Genomic DNA, 21,670 nt, shown 5'->3' with positions numbered 1-21,670 from the left:
TTGTGAAATAATTTCTATCAGTTTGAAATTTGTTAAACATTTCAAAAAAAAAAAAACCACACAAATATTGTTAATAATCGTTTTGGTAGAAATAAAAGCAAGTCCACTGATGTCGGCTCGCTGCTATGAATTCGGAATAGAGACACGTGAGCGAGAAAAGCGAAAGTAAAAACCAGGGAAACATCTGCTACAGGAGATCCAATGTTTCATACATAAATTATTATTATTCCTATGACCTAAAGACAAAAAAAATCTGTTTTTTAGAAGAATTAGTGGAACTACACTATGAAGCGAAATTGTAAATTTTAATATTAAACGAATGATTTCTATTTAATTGTCATGTTACACGAATATACAGCATCATACAGAATATGCGTACAGTATTGAAAATATACAAAAATTATGAAAAATGATAAGGCAGATAAACAACTATTAAAGGAAACATTGGTAAATGTTATCTTACGTTACAACAGAACACCGATCACTCTAATTTGTTTTTAGGGGTATTCGAGGTTGCTGACAACGAATCTGATAATTAAACCCGTCGCAAATTTGCCGTTTGCATGGTATGAACCCCTGGACCCTGGGACTATTTTGCGCCATTTCACCGCCTTCAGTAGCGACCTCGAATACTTCTAAAAAGAAAATTAGAGTGGTCGGTGTTCTGTTGTAGCGTACTTTTTTTTTACGAAAGTAAAACGTTCTGCTAAAAAAAATAAAAAAAAAAAACACCGGAGAGTTCTAAATAAAGGTAAATAGTGTCTAATTGTTGCCATTTTTTTTTTTAATAACTTGCGTGTTAACAATCATAAAAATGAACTACGTTTTAGCATAATTGACTTACTTCCCTTATCACGTATCCCCAGAGAAATATGGCGATGGTTTTTGCGATAAAGATCGAAAACTCGAGTTTTTTTTTAAATAATGTGTCAATATTTAAGTACTTCTGACATGACGATTAAATAGATACCATTGCTTTTAGTTGAAATTGACACAAAAAAGTTAGTAGATACCACGTTTTTAATCGATTTTTTTCGTTTTCCGAACTTCGCTATTATAGTGTAATTGCACTGAGAATTTCAAATGGCGGTGTTTGTCTGACTTGCTATTTAGTTTCCAATGTAAATCTATTGAATTTTATAAAATTTCAATAGAATAATTAGAGACTGAAATATTACAAATTGAAAAAAAAAATGTGGGTCATTTTTTTTATGACTTAAATAAAAAATTTAAAAAATAACACCAACGATGTTATTTTTGCTTGTTTTAAATTTTCTTCTTTTGATTATCGAGAGGTGTCAGCAAGATATTTAAAAAAAAAGGAGAAAAAAAAAAAAAAAGCGAAAAAAAAAAAAGAGAAAAAAAAAATTGGTCTCAAAAGTGAAAAGTAAAACAAAGAAAATGTCTCATTATTCGCGTTTTTCCTTCCCTTATTCGCCGGGCACAATATTACGTGACAGGAAGGATATATATGTACAAATCTTATGAGCATGATAGATGTTTCACACAAGTTTATAAATATTTTTAAAATGAACAATTGTTTAATGTCGTTTGTATTACAATATTCAAAGCTGTGGCATTGTGATTGGATACATCTAATAGCGATTATTTTGTTTAATAAAAGTTGAGTTACTGGCAATAATTTTGTTGTTGTGTTAATAACAATTATTTTATTGTTGTGTTAATTGCAATTATTTTATTGTTGTGTTAATTGCAATTATTTTGTTTTGTGTTAATTGCAATTATTTTGTTGTGTCAATAACAATTATTTTATTGTTGTGTTAATTGCAATTATTTTGTTGTGTTAATGACAATTATTTTGTTTAATAAAAGTTAAGTTACTGGCAATAATTTTGTTGTTGTGTTAATTGCAATTATTTTGTTGTGTTAATGGCAATTATTTTATTGTTGTGTTAATTGCAATTATTTTGTTTTGTGTTAATTGCAATTATTTTGTTGTGTCAATAACAATTATTTTATTGTTGTGTTAATTGCAATTATTTTGTTGTGTTAATGACAATTATTTTGTTTAATAAAAGTTAAGTTACTGGCAATAATTTTGTTGTTGTGTTAATTGCAATTATTTTGTTGTGTTAATGGCAATTATTTTATTGTTGTGTTAATTGCAATTATTTTGTTTTGTGTTAATTGCAATTATTTTGTTGTGTCAATAACAATTATTTTATTGTTGTGTTAATTGCAATTATTTTGTTGTGTTAATGACAATAATTTTGTTGTTGTGTTAATTGCAAATATTTTGTTGTTGTGTTAATGACAATTATTTTATTGTTGTGTTAATGACAATTATTTTGTTGTTGTGTTAACAACAATTATTTTGTTGTGTTAATGACAATTAATTTGTTGTTGTGTCAATTGTAATTATTTTTATTGTGTTAATGACAATTAATTTGTTGTTGTGTTAATTGTAATTATTTTGTTGTTGTGTTAATTGCAATTATTTTGTTGTGTTAATGACAATTATTTTGTTGTTGTGTTAATTGCAATTATTTTGTTGTTGTGTTAATTACAATTATTTTGTTGTGTTGATGACAATTATTTTATTGTGTTGATAACAATTATTTTATTGTTGTGTTAATTGCAATTATTTTGTTGTTGTGTTAATTGCAATTATTTTGTTGTTGTGTTGATGGCAATTATTTTGTTGTTGTGTTGGTTGTTTTATTGAAGAGAACAATTTTTCTTCTTTGAATCCTCATCAGGTAAACTCTCCTGCGTCTCATCATCGCTTTTCTAAAGAGAGAAAAAAAAAATGAACAATGTGAAAATTAGGAAGGTTGAGAAGGGCCTAATTAAAAAAAAAATGAATTCATAATAGAATTTGTAAAATAGAACAAAATAAATTAAAATAAAATTTAAAAAAATATTTATTATTTATCGCTAATCCTAAACATTTATATTAAAACCAGTTTATTGAAGAATGATGTTGGGTCTGGTGTCTTAGAGAAAACAAATTCCTTGATCTCCTAGATAGGAGACGTTAATACCGAATATTTCATTAACGCTAAAAAATCAACAACAAAATAACTTTAAAAACATTTCCTCCAATGAGATGAGTTATTCTTTGAAAATCCATGGACTAAGGAAAAAACTTTAATAATTATTTGCATTCATTTGTCAAACAATAAATTTTGTTGTAATTCTAAATGATTTAACTCCAAATTTCCATTTATATTATTGTTCCATTTAGCATGTTGAGCTTTCTTTGTCTGCTTGGAATCGTCTTTATATTGATATTAATATTAATTTGGACTTTATGTTTACAATATTATTCAACCTGTAATCTACGGCAGTTCAGTATTTCGTCTAATATATATATATAAGCCTGACGAATCCTATAGTTGGATGAAACGCAGAATATTCAGTGTAGCTTAATCGCCATATATATTTTATAAATTACTAACTAGCTCTACCTACGTATTGAGCACTTTTGAAGTAAATACTTAAAGTTTACGCATAAATCTATACTTTCATATATTAAATTTATGCGAATAAATGAATTAGTTATATATATATGTGTGTGTGTGTGTGTGTGTGTGTGTGTGTGTGTGTGTGTGTGTGTGTGTGTGTGTGTGTGTGTGTGCAGATTATGGTTATTTAGTGCAAATTGAGGCGCTACGATGTTAATGCTAAAAAAAAACTTTAAGTATAAAATTTGCAAATCGCATAGCTTTGTTATATATTTGACAAATAAGCGTTGTTATATATTTGACAAATAAGCTAATTTCCACTAAGTAATCGTTATGGGATGGTTTATTTATAGAAAGACCAAAACCCAATTCACGTGAAACAGGATTTCGTAAACCTTTTATCATAATAAAAATCAATGAATCAACGTTCATTTCCCTAAGGCTTTTGTTGCTTGTATATTAACGAGATAATATACAATATGATAAAAGAATGAAATGGATAACTGGTGTACAGATGGGCCAAAATGCATTCTGAGGGAATTTAATTATGCTTAGAAATAAATTTTTTTGATGAAGAGATGCTTAGTTATGCTTTGTTTTTAATATACACTTAACAAAATAATAAAATGGCTGATTTGTGTAGCGAAATGTAATGCTGAAATTAATGATAAAGAAGGGGGTTACAATGGATGCTCACTGGTTTGTTTGCTTGGTTGCTGTTTCTGTGTTTTTGTTATGAGATGTTTTGGTTTATCAGAAGTACGTATGATGAAAACAATCATTGATTTGGAAAACACTAACAACGAATACTGAATTAATGAGATATAATTTTGTAAACCAATATGCAAATTAGTTTAGACTAGTGCGCATATCAAAGCGAGAAACTCCAACATGAAAATGCTAATACCCCATCTCCATCCTGATAAAAAAAAAAGTATGTTGGGATTGGAAATAAACACGTTTTTAATATTTTTAATTTTCATGTGTTTTTTTTAAAGATCTTTGTTGAATAATCGAATGCCCATGTGACGAAAACAAAGCGAGAGATGGCAACACGATTGTTAATCGTTTCAAAGTATGAAGTGCTTCACTAATAGAAAGTTGTTTAAAATAGATTTTGATTCGCAATAAAATAGATTTTCTAAACAATAATAAACTTGCATAAACAAGTTTAAACTAAACAAATACTTTTATAGTTTTACCAAAACAATGTCAGGATTTATCTGTGACGTCAGTTGGAAAATGAAGGAGATATTTTTATATATACACGTAATCGACAATCGGAAAGAGAGAAAGGACCCATCCAGATAGTCACGGAATTAGAACTTTATCGTCAGTCATGAAGACAAGGCAAGAAGCGCTTGCGTAACAGATACGTGAATAAATGTTTATGTAAAGAAATATAATTTCGCGTCACGGCGTTTTCCTTCGAAGAAAGAATGATTTCGCAACATCGCAACAATGGAAGAACTATGAAAGAGAAAAGAAGAAATGGGAGAAGGTATGTGCCCTGCTGTGTCTGATATACCTCCAGGAAAAGTGTTATAGATGCACACACACACACAAACACGCGCGTGTGCACACACACACACACACACACACACACACACACACACACACACACACACACATATATATATATAATGTACATTCTTTCAATTTATGACTATAACAAATTGCAGTTTAATTTAATGTCAGAACCAGCAAATTCTAACATTGCTACAAATATAATTTGCTGATTTATTTCTGTCCTCCGATGAGAAGAATAGCAAGAATAGCATTTTTTGAAACTCCATGGAATAAGGACTTTGTAAATGTTTTTGGTAGTATCCAGTCGAACAATAAATTTGGATTGTAAATTTCAACTTACAGTTTTTTATTTTCTTTCTCTTATATATATATATATATATATATATATATATATATATATATATATATATATATATATATATATATATACGTTTTTTATTACCGTTTTTTTCTGTTCAGCTACACGACCGTTTTTTGGCCCTTATGTAGCCTCCCCAGACTTAACAGTCGTGTAGCTGAAACAAAAATGTAACTGAACAGAAAAAAAACGGTAATAAAAAATAAAACGCATATTTGCTCTATAACAGTATTGAGCACTTTCTTCAGGTTTTTATTAATTACCATTTCTACTATATATATATATATATATATATATATATATATATATATATATAAAGAGAGAGAGAGAGAGAGAGAGAGAGAGAGATAGAAAGAACGAAAGAAAGACAGAATGTATCTTTTAGTGTCCAAATGACCTATGATTGAGAAATCTTGGCGTTAACAAATGTAATACATACATTATAATATGTAATGACTAGAATATTGGTCGGGATTAATTATATATATAGAGAGAGTAATTAAAAAAAAAGAACGTAATTTTAAGAACCTAAATGACATAATCTGTGTGAGGATGATGGAAATGTTCCAGCCGAAAGCTTTCGCTATACAAAAACAAACATTTGGATTGAACTTATACAACCTTGATAAAAATATATTAACAAAAATTCGGATATTCGAAACGATAAAAAAAAAACAAAAAAACATTCCATACTTTTTAATAACATTTGCCTCAACGCGAACATGCTGCCTAGATATACCCGATATATATATATATATATATATATATATATATATATATATATATATATGTGTGTGTGTGTGTGTGTGTGTGTGTGTGTGTGTGTGTGTGAAAGAGATTTAGAAGGCTGTCACAATGCGAGGAATGAATTATAGTCGCTGTTGGTAAGAGGAGACGAGAACAAGTGGCGATTTACAAATCAATAAGTACATATATATATATTTTTTATTTGTTTTTATATATATATATATTTATTCATTATTATAAATGTATATATATATTTTTATTATTATTTTATTTTTTTTTTACATATATACTTATTCAGTATGTAAAAAAAAAATAAAAATAAATAATAATAATAAAAATATATAAATACATATATATATATATGTACTTATTGATTTGTAAATCACCACTTGTTCTTGTCTCCTTTTACCAACAGCGACTATAATTCATTCCTCGCATTGTGACAGCCTTCTAAATCTCTTTCACATGCCTATCCCACACAATGCTTCAAGCAAACTACATATCAATATATATATCAATATATATATATATATATATATATATATATATACAAGAAAGTCACCACTTATCAAGGCCCAGAGGCCATTCGGGGATAATGGTTATTGTGTGTACAGTAATCAATGGGATAATATCGTAGTAATCGCTAGTAAGTGAGATCTGATAAAGTGTCTTACTTAAGGGAGCGGTTTATCAGGAATTTGTAGTCAGGTGGGAAACAGGCAAACAGAAGAAAGTTCCACAGGCGCGCACTTGTAAGAAAGAATCTACGCTTTGATTTAGGCACAGATAAAGAGTGGGGAAAATTATTGACAGACGTTTTAACTAGACGAATGTTTTTTATGAAAGATTGGCGAGGGGGAACCAGAGATTGGAGTTCAGACGAGCACTTCCGATGAAAATAATGATAAAATCACGACAGGCTCGCAACGTCCCTTCTATGGGAGAGAGGTTGCAGGGAAGAGAAAAGAGCATCTCCTACTAGGCTACGAAGTCTATTTTTGTAGGCAAGATAGGCTGTTTTTAGCAGCTCCTGCCCAGATATGGCAGCAGTATTCCATCCTTGGACGTACTTGGCTTTTATATAGATAGAGAATTGCATCAGCAGTGAGATATCTGCTGGAGCAGTAGAAGGATCCCACCATTTTTCCAGCGGCCTTGGCAACAGATTTGATATATGTGTTCCATTTCCGATCAGGAGTAAAGGTCAAACCCAGAAGCTTGTCAAAACATGGAGCCTCCCCAAGACGAGAGCCATCCATCATAATTGATGCCAGATGGGGATCAGAGCGTTAATGATATAAAGATAGGAGCTTGGTTTTAGATGCAGTAAAAGTAACCAGCCACGTCTTCCCCCACTGTACCATGTGCTCAAGATCAGAGGAAAGAGAATCAGAGAGAACTTTGTCATTTACAGCCTTTGATGTGTTGCCATAGATGGTCGTGTCATCAGCATAGATGTCAACGAATGATTTAAGTATGTGTTTTGGGAGATCATTGATGTAGATCAGGAAGAGAGTTGGGCCCAGGATGGACCCTTGAGGGACACCAACATTAATACTGTGGGCCTCTGATTTCTGCCCATCAACCACTATTCTTATGAGCCTATCAGAGAGAAATGATTTAATAATTGAGAAAACATTTCCAGTTATACCGTAACTGGAAATCTTGTGAAGTAGGCCTTTATGCCATACCTTATCGAAGGCCTTTGATATGTCACAAGCAATTGCCCTAGAAAGGAAGCTTTTGTCAAGAGATTCACAAATCTTATGAGATATAACTGTTAGCACATCTACTGTAGATCTAGCAGAACGGAAACCATATTGCATGTCACTAAGAAGGTTATTTCTGCTGAGTTGTTTGACTACTTCTCTATTTAATATGGATTCCAGCAACTTACTCATGACACACAGGAGACCTATTGGTCTGTACTGAGAGGGAGATGACCTCTAACCTGAATTCTTAAATGCAGGGCATACTGATGAGGTTTTTCAGGCTGGTCGATTATAATTTTGTTAAAAATATTTTGCAGATAAGTAATACTGGTCGGCATAGCCTCTGCATAGTGTTGTTAACTTGATAATATACATACATATATATATATATATATATATATATATATATATATATATATATGTATATATATATATGTATATATATATGTGTGTATATATATATATGTATGTATATATATGTATACATATATATGTATGTATATATATATGTATACATATATATACATATATATATATATGTATACATATATATACATATATATATATGTATATATATATGTATATATATGTATATATATATGTATGTATATATATGTATACATATATATATATGTATATACATATATATATGTATACATATATATATGTATATATATATATGTATGTATATATCTATATACATATATATATACGCATAGATAATACACGACTGATCTAGGGGAGTAAACCATGACCACACATCCTGCTATTTCAGTAGATCTAGTTCTAGTTGTCCATAAATTGATGACCTTCTTCTAAGAACAACACAGCTTCGCCGATTGACACTGGGAAGGCATATCTGCATCGATTAGACACAATTATGTGCGGCTTTGTCATGCTGTGTATGTGATCAGCCTTTAGGAAAAAGTTTTGCCATTAATTAATGGACGACGCAAAAATATGAATTTGTTGGAATATTTGCTCTCTTTGTCCTGTTACCTACAATTTTCGATTGGCATAAAATATCAAACGTTGAACGAATTTTGAGACTACTTGCGCCTGATGACACGTGCCTTGTTACTCCCTCCTCCTTATTTGCCCGACTCCTGACATATATCTTATTTGCACCCTCAACATATGCCCTATTTGCCCCATACGACATATGCACTATTCGCTCCCCCTGATACATGACTTATTTGCCCCCCACCCGACACATACCTTATCATTTCCCCATCACCCGATAGATGAGTTATCTGTCCTTTACTGCAACTGTTGGTTTCACACAAAATGTCAAGTTCATTAAAGATATTTGTTTACTCACCTTTTTTTCGTCCCCAAAATCAATAGAGATTAAATCATTCCTGTAATGATCCGGTTGCTGTTGGTTTTGCCGTGGGAGTTTAGTTCTGTGCATTTCCTTCTCTGTTTACGAAGGGGTTAGTTTATTGTTAATCGCCTGAGACGACCTCACCGAGGAATGCCGACGGGGCGGTCCAAGCACTTTTTTGCAGTCCAAAGTGCCTCTCCCCTGGAGCGCTGACTTCTCAATCCAATTTTCTGAGTTTGGTGCCTTAGTTCTTTTAGTGGGAAAGAATTAAACAACCTTTTGGGGGGGGGGGGGCGAGTGAGAAAAAATAATGTAATTGATTAACGTGGCTGTGTATATGGCTCTTCCTGTTCATAGCCACAACATTGAAATTTATTTATCTTAAACAAAAAATCATAAAAAGAATTTGTTAAAATCGGAAATTTCCACATCGGGTTAAAGTTGTGGAAATTCCATTAGAATTAAAGTTAAAGCTACGTGCAATATGAAATTTGTGTCATGGACAAGATGTTTTAAATAAAGTATGGCAAAACAGCATAGCAAAGCTTTTTTTCTTTGGTCAATGAACTGGCTGGAACTGATCATCTTTTTGAATTTGTGCGTTTCGAATATTAAATTGTACAGTGCTAAACAGAGGAAAAACAGAAAACATCGCAGAACATGTCGGTATCAAGCAAGAATTTTGTTGCCGTTTATTTAAATAACTATAAGAGAAGACGATGACATCTATTATTATTATAACCAGAAAAGAGTAAAGCAAGCTATTTTGTTAAAACACCATAGCAATGATAGTTACATAACATCTGTTAAAAGATGTCACTATCCACAGAGCAGCTCTTTACTTGTCAACAAGAGACGAACAGCAGTTTCTTTCAGCAAAAGATGACAAACAATCTGTTGAGAGCAAAGAAATCCTCAATAGTTACACTCTTGAAGAACATAGCCTCCAGTCAGAGCAACAAGCTCAGATCATCGTTTATATTTCATAATTTTTTTTGATTAGTAATGGCTTGTAATATGTTACATGTTTAAATGTAATGTATACATACATCTCGCTGCTCAACTCCCACCATTCCTTTAATAGACATGATCCCAAATAATAGCCTTTTATGTTTCAAGTGACAATATGTCTTGTTTGGTTAAAAAAAAAAAAAAAAGAAAGGATGTTCAAGATTTATTTTGTAGTCAATCCTCATTTGATTCGAAACAAATGTGCTACAAAGCAGTCCAATAGTTGGGCCGTGGTTGGTTCCTGTTTCATTTGTGACAGCGAGTAGTTCATTGCAACGCAGTGTTTTTGTCACAGTTGGCAAACGGTTTCACAATTTGGAATGGTAATTTGTTACAAAGTTGTTTTAGATACATGTGGCAGTTGGTCGACATTTGAATTGTGACAGTTGGTAATTTGTTACAAACAGAATTCGGGGTTCATGTAACAGTCAGCCTCGTTTTGATTTGTTACAGCGGTTCTACATCATAACAACTGTTGAGAGATGTAACTATCCACAGAGCATGTGTCAACAAGAGACGAACAGCTGTTTCTGTCGACAAAAAAACCCTCCTACTATTCTGCATTAATGTCATCATTCGAAGGCAAAGATGAAGTCATTTCCGGTCCTTTCTCGTTCCTCCTTCCTGTTTATTGTTTTTTCATTTATTTTTTGAAAATTGGAATTTCCAGAAATAAACTTTTTAAAGCATCCCAATAAAAGGTTGATTGGATTGTCACTGTGTCAGGTTTATAAACTTTAAAATTTTTCATTACCTTAATGAAGACGTAAAACTTTAAAAATAAAGTCACTTCTTTATATATATATATATATATATATATATATATATATATATATATATATATATATATAAAGAAGTGACTTTATTTTTAAAGTTATATATATATATATATATATATATATATATATATATAAGGAAGTGACTTTATTTTTAAAGTTATATATATATATATATATATATAAAGAAGTGACTTTATTTTTAAAGTTATATATATATATATATATATATATATATATATATATATATATATATATATATGGAGAGAGAGAAGGGGGAGATCTTATCAATCTATAAAAAGCTCAACATGTAAGTGAAACATGATATATAAAGAGAATTATAGACAAGATAAATGAATGAATGCTCTTTATGCCTTGGCATTTCAAAGCCTAATGCTTCTCATTAGAAGTCGAGGTAGGAGCTAGGTTACATATATGGAAGAAACATTCATAACCCTATTCTCATTAATGTTTTCCATATTGAAGTGACAAATAAATCAATATATACCAACATATATTTTATTTTGTCTATAATTCTCTCTTCATATATATATATATATATATATATATATATATATATATATATATATATATATATATATATATATATATATATATATGACTGTATTAACTCTATTTTCACACAGGTCTTATACTGGCAGCATGTTTTGTCATACTAATTTAAAGTATTTTCAAAGTTATTAAAGCTGTGCAAAAATGTTTCAATATTACGAATCCAATTCTTTTTAAAAAAAAAAGGTTAATAATTTATTTCATTTCTATAAAAGTGATTCTAATTTTTGAGATGAGGATTGGTTATTTGCATGTTCTGGATTTTCCAGATTACCATTCTCATCTTGAGTGCAATTTTTACAACATTTCGACTGATATAACCTTTTTCAGGTGTATTTTGTCGAACTTGGGAATCGTACTGCCTGAATGGAATTTTGAACGAAATCTATTATTTACTTCACGGGGGTAGATTGCTCTCATTACATCAGCCATGACTGGATAGAGATCCTAAGTAATTGCATTTTTTTGGTCAGCCACACTGAGAATTGCACCTTCAACCTTCAGGTGAATATCACTTTTACAATTTAAATTTTTTCAAATACTCCAACCATTGCACAGATTCCCGAGTTCAACAAGATATACCTGGAGAAGCTCGAAGGTTACATCGATCGAAACGTTGTGAAAATGAGAATCAAGATGAGGACAGTAGCCCGAAGAATCTAAAAAAGAGATTTCATTTTTTTTTTTACTCACGTGTTAATCGTTTTCTTTCTGTTCGTTCAAAATAAGGCAATCCTCTTCCTTGGTTGACTCCTGTTTCTTTTGTATCCAAAATTCAAAATGTAATCATTTTACTCCTTACACTTGATCGCCATCTCCTGTTTCATTCTGAGAGAATATCATGACTTATTTCTTGCCATCTCAAGAGATTTCACACAAATTCGTAACACCATCTGCTCCTCCTACAATTTTCCTTTGTCACTGTGCTGGAGCCGTTTGCAATGGTAATGTCATGTTACGCTGTCTGGAACTCCATTTCCTGTTAGGGCTAATAACGAATATCCAGGAGAAGTCGGTATAAGGATCTATTTTCCTATGGGTGTCTCTGCCTTTATGTGTGGCAAGCCTAGATGTGTCAGGTGCAGAACTGTACATCAAGGGAGTACAAATGGTGATGTAGTTTCCACCGCATTCTGGTGCTGGTGTATTTGATCGGTCCCAAATTCTTGCCCTGTAAAACTTGAAATCATGTGCTATTATTTTAAGTCAAAGTTTAAGCCATTTACTTGAAATTATAAAAGTAACTAGAAACAAGGAAGAAATGAGTTTTATAAAATAATAAATAAATTATATTATTATTATTATTATTATTATTATTATTATTATTATTATTATTATTGTCATTATTATTATTATTGTTATTATTATTATTATTATTATTATTAGTTAAATATAACTTTACTTACCTTAGTTTAATTAATTTATTTTGTGAAATCTACACTCTTATATAAAAGTCACTTCGTGTGTGAGTTCCATCCTCATAGATTCCGAAACGGCTGAGCCTATCTTTTGCAAATTTCACACAAAGCTAATTTATATGTCTGGCAGTGTTCTTAGATAGGTTTTGTATAGAAATTCATCTGATAAGTATCAAAACTCGAAAAAATCCGATCTTAAAAATAGTCTTTCTCACAATTTTTACAGGGGATATTTTACGTTACACTGACAAAAGGGAAATCATAAAAACTCAGCAAATCATTTATTCTAAAAATAAACAGATATCTTGTTATCTGGAGATATAGCTCAGTGGTAGAGTATTCGACTATAGACCGTTTATGCCCGGGTGTACCACACTATTTTATTTTAATTTTTTTTTCTTATTAATGAGTTAAATTTACAATAAAAGAAGAGGAACCATTTAAAATCGCTGCAAATCATTTCTTTGCTTGTATATTTTAAAACTAAACATTAATCAGGAATGACTTTTTCATGGCATTCGATGTCAATCCTAATTATCAGCTGACATGATATTATAAACAAACACAGACGGAATTTGATGAACAACATTATCATCATTTATTTTATAAGGCAAATTATTCATCGTAATATATAACAATTAATAGAGGATTGATTTTATAAAAACATGTATGTCATTTGCATAAATTAAAATATCATGTTTAAGAGTATTGTATGACCGGGCAACACTGGGTGTCTAGTTCGTACGTAAAAGAGTATAATTAAATATAACTGTATTGTTGTCGCCAAATTCATTCATTTAGCCCTGCGTTAGTCACCTGGCTGTTCCAAACATGATAAGTCCCATGAGGTGTTTATACACCCAATACAAAAATGTTTATAATATTATTATTTTGTCAAATATAATTATCCTGTTTGTTCAGGATATATCTACAGTTGCTATTGAAAAGTTTGAATCAATTGTATCTTGTTGATATTAATATAAAATAATACAATAAAATAAATTATAAAATTAAGGAAAAGTGAAAAAAAAAAAAACAACTTAGATTCAGATCATATCTATTTAAAAAATACCCACAGAACACAAAATATTTCCATAAATTGAAATAGCAAGAAAAATGAATATGAGTTCATTACATAAACATTACCTTTCAATCTGATTCATCTTCAAGGAAAACTGAGATACAACTGCGCCATACCACGTTTGATATACCCTTACTTAGGAGAGTACTGGGAGGGAAGAAAAGAAATAAGTTGCCAACTAGGAATAATGAGCACTTAAGCAAAATTGGGGCGACAAAACACCCCATGGGACTAACGCAGGGTTAAATTTGATGACAATGTTTCAAATCTGCTTTTGTAGGTTATCTACACATTTATTTATGAAACTCAATTTTCGTTTTCATTTTGTTTGGAAAAACATTAATTTCAGACAAGGATTTCTTCAGTTTACACTGTCTAAAATAATACCAGGTGATCTCAAGTTTAACTGAACAGCAATTTGGTACTGATCAAATACACATGTGTTAACATGTAAACACCCAGAACCCAACACGTTGTAGCAGATGATGTCGCAAGGAACATCGAACGAGTAATAACTTGATTCCTTTTTTGTTATGACATTTATTTTCAGGTACTTTCTCGAATATTGTTCTCCTTATTTCTGACTTCTGTCCTCTTGAACATCCTCGTCGGTCTGTGAATATGTTCTTTTTATAGTCTTTTTCTTCTTTTTCCTTGCTGTGACGTCACTTCGCACATGGCTCAGCATTTGCATATGCACGTCCGTGCTCTGTTACCCCAATTCCTTTGTGTATTCTGGGTCAAATATTTTGCAACTTCGCATGCAACCATTGAACCTTGCTGCTTGGTTGTGACTAATGAGGAGGACTTTATGCAGACCACACAATCCTGAGGCATAATCTTTGTGAGTTTATGAAGAAGTCAAACTTATTTAACAAATTAACAAATAAACATTGTTTGCTGTGACATCTCTTCATTTCTTCTACAGCATGGTGGAATGTTTTGATGTCACCTGTGCTAATATAATAGAGGGGCAGACAACAAGAAGAGAGAGAGAGAGAGAGAGAGAGAGAGAGAGAGAGAGAGAGAGAGAGGCGACATTGGCCAGGACAAGCGACACATTTTTCTCCACTGCCAATCCCACCCATACCCCCACTGTGCACGTCTTCACTAATGTCATAACTGTCATTCTGAAATCGAAAAGGTTGATTTGAATAAACAAAATATTTTATAACCAGCTGTGTGTGTTTTTTTTTTTGCTGCCAAGTGTATATATCGAGACAATGAAAAAAGTTGATTTTTAGAAATTATATAGGCTGAAAAACACATTGGATGACTGATCACAGCAAATATATAACACCTGGGAAGGAGGAGGCCTGTGCTGCAAGGATCACTCTAACATTCACTCTTCGATTACTCTTCTATATGTCTCTACAATGCCAATCAGGTTGCGTGACCTAAGCTGTCACACTTATTAAATTATCACTTCTAAATATAGACCCCCCCCCGCACACACACAAAAAAAATACAAACAGTTTTTGAATGAAATTATATTTGTTAAAATAAAATGGATATTGGAAACACAGAAGAAAACAAATGGAGTTTAAGTTTTTACTTGGAAAATATTTTCTTGATTAAAATGAAATTATTATTTTCCAAACAAAATCAAAAACAGATGATAAAAAATTAAATAGTTCTCAAAAAGACGTAATGTCATGTTAGACCTTTTGGCTATGATCACAGCATAGTATCTGTGTTATGTTGTGGCGGGCAGTGCCAAAGGTTTGAATGATTATTATTATTATTTTGTTAGCAGTTATTTAAAAAATATTATGCAGAGAGAATGTTTTGAAAGAAAGGAATGTTTAGTTAAAATATTTATTTGAAAACTTAATGAAGGCCTTAGAAACAATAACAAGAAGAAATTTTAACTTAGATTTATAAACAAGTATGTTTTAATAGAAATAAACAATAAGTTTTCAAACCTAGAGATAAAGATAATAAAATTGGGCCAGAGAAAACATGACTGATTAGTCACCCGTTTAGGTCTTTGTGTAGTCGAATGACGTAAGCATAAAGGGTTAGTTTGAATATATACAAGCAGAGTTAGAGAAAAGAAGAGAGAAGAGTCAGAAGTTGGAACGAGAGACAGGCCAGTTCTCAGCTGGTTTGGAATCGTTCAGCCATGGAAGCTATTGGGCGCCAGGAAATAGCAAGAATGTAGGATAAGAGGCCCCGTGTTTTGACAAGCTTGTGGGTTTGACCTTTACTCCTGATCTGAAATGGAACACGTACATCCAGTCTGTTGCCAAGGTCGCTGGAAACATGGTGGGATCTTTCTACCGCTCCAGAAGATATCTCACTACTGATGCAATTCTCTATCTATATAAAAGCCAAGTACGTCCAAAGATGGAATACTGCTGCCATATCTGGGCAGGAGCTGCTAAAAACAGTCTATCCTGCCTTAACAGAGTACAAAATAGACTTTGTGGCTTAGTGGGGGATGCCCTTTTCTCTACCCTGCAACCTCTCTCCCACAGAAGAGACGTTGCGAGCCTATCCTTGTTTTATCGTTATTTCCATGGCAGGTGCTCGTCTGAACTCCAATCTCTGGTCCCCCCTCGCCAATCTTTCATGAAAAACACCCGTCTAGCTGAATCCACTGTGAAAAATTTCCTCCACTCTTTATCTGTGCCTAAATCAAAACGCGGATTCCATGAACAAAGCTTCTTTCTTAGAACTGCATGCCTGTGGAACTCTGTTCCATCTGCCTGCTTCCCACCGGACTACAACTTGGATGTGTTCAAGTCCAACGTTAACAAATCCCTAATGAACCGCCCCCTTAAGTAAACACTTCATCAAATCTCCACACTAACGTAATGTACTTGCAATAACCCGTATCCCTGAGTGGCTTCCGGGCCTTGATAAGTGGTGACCACCGTGTAAAAAAAAAAAAAAAGAAAAAAAGAATTGCATGTAAATCCAAAGGCGGGAAACATCAGAAAATAAAATTTGCATGAAAATATAACCAGAATTTTGGTTATCGTTTCTTACGATGAATCTCCTTTGCAGTGTTTATCGATTCATCAATCAAGACCATCTGATGGAATAAGTATTTTCTCATTCTTTTTTGCCTGAATAATTCTCCAGAAAGATGTTTATTTACCCCGTAAAGACTGTTTGTAAATTGTTGTATGTCTGCATTTGGTTGTGGTGTCGTATTTCTGATATTTTTTATTAAATATAAACTAAAAATAAAAATGTATCTATATATAAATGATAATAAACTTTAAAGAATAAAAAAAAAAATAAATAATTAACCTTTTTTCTTATTGGTCTAAAACCTTTGGTTATTTGAAGCCGCCATAAAAAAGAAATAAAAGAACTGCTACCTGTTAGCATAGCTAGAAAGCAATCGTTCGTTTTGGAAATTAGAAGAGCATCGTCCCCCCCCCCCCGGGCAGTTATACTCTGGTAAGTTGACCCGTTATATCCTACATTTTTTTTGGATTTAATTTTTCAAGTTGGATCCAATTTTTTGCGGTGCGTTAGTTTATTAACGATGAAGATACAGAACAGTAAAGAATGGATTTCTACATAACACCGTTGTTCCAGCACGGTTTGTGTTCTACATAAGTTCTGAAGCGTGTTAAGGTCCTTTCCTGATCCTGGTGAACTTGAAGAAAGAATCTGATCAACTTTAATCATCCTTCTAGTATAAGGGAGTACCTGAACAGATAAAAACCAAGTGTATTAAGTTTTATAGGCCTATCTAATCTCTTGAAAGTATTCACAAAACCTACATGGTGAACTGTATCTATATATTGCACACACTAGACGTCATACGTATGATCATGAAAATATAGACATACATAAACACATATATAATATATAAGCCCCATAATATATAAGCCCCATAATATATAGACGCCATAATATATAAGCCCCATAATATATACACCCCACTATTCAACAGTAAGAAAAATAAAACAGTTTTCAAAAAAGATGTAAGAAAAAAAAATAAAACAGTTTTCAAAAAGATGTAAGAAATAAAACAGTTTTCAAAAAGATGTAAGAAAAGTAAAACAGTTTTCAAAAAGATGTGAAGAAAAATAAAACAGTTCTCAAAAAAGATGTGAAAAAAAAATCTTTATTGTTACTTCAGTGGTTACCAATGATTTTTTATCAAAAAAAAAAAAAAAAAGAAAAAAAAGAAGAAATTCAATCAAATTTAAATTCTAGCGCTATCAACTTATTTTGGGCATTAACAGCTGACAAAGTCCAATCTGCAGTAGGCACAACTTTTGCATGGTTTTAAAAACCCGGCAAAAATCCAAATAAAATAATTTCTGGCTTATATCCTGGAACAGGCTTACAAAAACATTTGAAACAAAGGAAAAAAATGTATATTTTATTATGTTTGTAATTTGGAAGGAAATAGTAAAAAAATTAATAATTTATTTTTTTTTTATTATCATTATTTTTTTATATACATTTTTCTTAAGAATTTTTTTATCATAATTATCTTCCCTTGAATAAGATTTATTCAATGTAATTTAACTTTAACTACAAATTATTGTTTTATAAAAACGTAATCAAGGGGAGATAATTGTCTTCACCGCACTGCTCACACTCATTGAATGTAAAACTTTGTTTAGTGAAATAAATGTGTATCGTTTTGGATTTTACGGTTTTGCCGTTTTTATCACGGGTCAGCTTGATTCATTTGACATCAACCAAACTGTAGCATCAGTTGTAATGTCTACTCCCCCAAAATATTCAAATATAAATATTTATTCATTTTTGTGAAGTATTATTTCCAACAATATATTATTTCGACACTTCTTCTCCGTTTATTGATACACATGTTTGCATGGGTAATTACTTTTCAAATAAACTGTTACTTTCTTCTGCTGGGCTGAACAAGCATAGAAAAAATACAAAGATGAAAATGAGACCAACACAGGATTTGAACCTGTGACTCCAAAAAATAACCACCTATTGAGGATGCTGCATTAAAATCTTGGCTAACAAGCTTAGCAGTCAAGTCATAAAGTTAATCTTTGCTCGGACATGCAACTTGTTAGCCACGTGATCAAGGCAATGGTCGCAATAGGTAGTACCACTTTTCGAGACACGGGTTCGAATCTGGCACAGTCTTTTTTTTTTTACTCTTTGTGAATTTTCTGTATTTGTCCAGCCCAGTTATAGTAAGTCACAGTTAACGCAAAAAAAAAAAAAAAAAAAAAAGTGTACCAGCAATGAAAAGCAGTGCTGAACAAAATTTATTATTTTCTTTTCAATAAATTGTGTTTTTTCTTCAGCTGGGCTGATCAAACATAGAAAATGAACAAAGATTCAAATGAGCAGTGTGGCAGAGAATTTATTACTTTGTGAATAAATAATAATCGCAATTGAAACACTTAGCATTATTTTCCTCTGTTAAAAAGTATATGCTGAGGACACGATTGAAAGCAACACAAAATAAAATGCTAGTATTGTATTTGGATGACTATATATATATATATATATATATATATATATATATATATATATATATATATATATATATATATATATATATACCAAGTTATAGGTATTCAAGAGAGAAAACTCGTGAATTATCATTAACAAAACTAAATATACATTTTGCCTTGAGTCAGCTCAGAATGACTGACACATTGGTAATGAAAAGAAATCAATAACACCTTACTTCTGAAAAACTTTTCAATTTCATTTTTATCTATTTGTAGGACATTTATCAATATTTTCATCATAAATATATATATATATATGTATGTATTTATTTATATATATGTTGATACATTTATATTAGTTGCTATATTCATAAGAGATGAGTGCTCAATGTCGTCAATAAAAGCCCATAAAGTTTTGAAGTTAAAGACAGTTAAATGGAGGAAGGGAACATTTTTCTTGCATTGCATTCATTTGATGAACCCAAGAGGAGGAGACTCGGACAATCAGCAAGTACCATGTATTTGCATTGGTCGTATTTATTTGAGGAAGAAACATTATTTTTTTAAGAAATGCCAGGGTTGCTGGTGGAGTAACTTTGATGATTTAACAACCGAAATCTCCATTAAAACAAGTTCATCGTTGATGACGGACCTCACAACATCGACTGTTGATTTTACAATTTATAAAGGAAGAATATAAGTTTGCTATTGTGTTCACGTATTTAATTTTTTTTTTTTTCACCCTTTTTCAGTTTGACAGCATTTATTTTGAAAAGATATTTTCTTTCTGTTTTTAGTTTTATGCCCAATATAAGAGATTAGCAATTCTACGGATGTGCCGCCATTTTTATGACATTTCTTTTTCACTTTTCTTGTGTTATCTTCAGTTTAGTTTTGGTTTCCACCTATAAAAATGTTGGGATACAAAGAAAAGAGAAGAAACATAAAAATAAAATCCCATGTACCCAAAGTTACAAGAGAAAAAAAAGGATATTAAAACTTTTCAAAAAAGAAAAATCGGTAAATAATTTTAATAAGAAAAGTCTACCCATGAATTTTTCGATTTTTTTAAATCATTTTTTTTTTTTTTTTTGCTTTAAAATTTTGCAGGACCAACTCCATTACTGCATCACAATATTAAATTTTTTAAAATTTTTTTGTGATCTCATACTCCCCTTTTTCTTTGTATTTGTCTGTATTTTTCAGATTTCTATTTAATTTGGATGTCATGGTCCGTTTCGTAATTTTGAGGAAAACAAGCCACATCAGAGTCACGAAAGCTTACCTTAGTAAGAACATAAAAAAAAATAGATAACACGAAAATATTGCCAAAAATGCATCTTCTAAATATCAACTACATTTTAAGATCTTAAGTTTTAAATCTACAGCATATATTAAATTGCATATTTCTGACTAAAGAAATATGATTTTTCATAATTTATAGATATAATTATTTTTATAATATAAGCCATTTATAAAGACCCCATCTTAGATTCATTATTAATTAAATGGGCATAAAAATAAAAAAAATTTTTTGCTAATTTTTGTTCCAACAATAAGAGAAAATTTTGTGCAATTTAAAGAAAAGCGAAAAAAAAAAAGCAATCCACAATAAAACAATCATGAGAGAGCCAGCTCCCTTCTTTTTCAACTGGGAAGGGTTCGTTTCATAAATTTTTTTAAATAAAAAGATTAATAGAATAATAATTGGATTTAAAATGAAGAGAAATTAAAAAAAAATATTTAAAAAAATCTGAGTAAGTATAAAACACAAAAGTTTTATCGCTTTTTAAAGAAAAGAGAATATATTTATTTATTTTTGTTTTTAGTATATGTTTACATGAAATTACCAAATTGTTTTTTTATAATAGTTAAAACAGTTAAAAGTAATTTTTCATTGCTATTTTAAAAACTTATTAAGACTTTTTATATTTAATTTTAGAGTTCTTCCTAAGGGGGATAATTCAGGCGAAACTATTTTGGAAAGTAGTTTGGTTTATACCTTAAAAACAGTGAAAATAATTTGGAGTCAGTTTTGCTCTAATAAACACTTTTCAAGTGGTATATTCTTAATATCCAAACATAAAAAGCTGTTGTCTGCATAGACATAAATATGTATTTACATAGTTTGTTTAGCTTCTTGGAAGTTATCACACAACAAAGTGTTGCATGATGGTGAATTGTACAACAAATTAAAAAATAAATTAAAACAGGTCAAATGTGCTTTGTCTTTTCGTGACAAGGAATTTACATTTGTAATCACACTTGATAGAATCGAAATGGATTTTATAG

General features: G+C 31.0%; 1 protein-coding gene across 29 annotated transcripts in view; it reads right to left on the bottom strand.

Annotated features, from left to right (window-relative positions):
- Positions 1-2,631: 2,631 nt before the first annotated feature.
- Positions 2,632-21,670, bottom strand: part of LOC145279450 (E3 ubiquitin-protein ligase TRIM45-like) — a 556,560-nt gene continuing 537,521 nt past the window's right edge. For 26 of the 29 annotated variants that reach the window (XR_013868407.1, XR_013868402.1, XR_013868415.1 and 23 more), the window contains one exon: positions 18,036-21,670. This exon is cut by the window's right edge and continues 1,467 nt beyond it. Coding sequence is in view for 3 of the 29 variants with exons in the window: in XM_080130734.1 (XP_079986860.1) it covers positions 2,680-2,751 (72 nt within the window). In the remaining 26 variants the exon portion in view is untranslated. Of the gene's footprint in view, positions 2,752-18,035 lie in introns of those variants that run through there. The other 3 variants (XM_080130734.1, XM_080130753.1, XM_080130850.1) reach the window with 1 other exon arrangement.

The sequence above is a fragment of the Euprymna scolopes genome, chromosome 1, assembly GCF_053919585.1.
Source record: "Euprymna scolopes isolate OS-2025 chromosome 1, ASM5391958v1, whole genome shotgun sequence".
Taxonomy (NCBI): Eukaryota; Metazoa; Mollusca; class Cephalopoda; order Sepiida; family Sepiolidae; genus Euprymna; species Euprymna scolopes.
The sequence above is the reverse complement of the archived record's forward strand: the minus strand, read 5'-3'. Positions and strand labels throughout refer to the sequence as shown.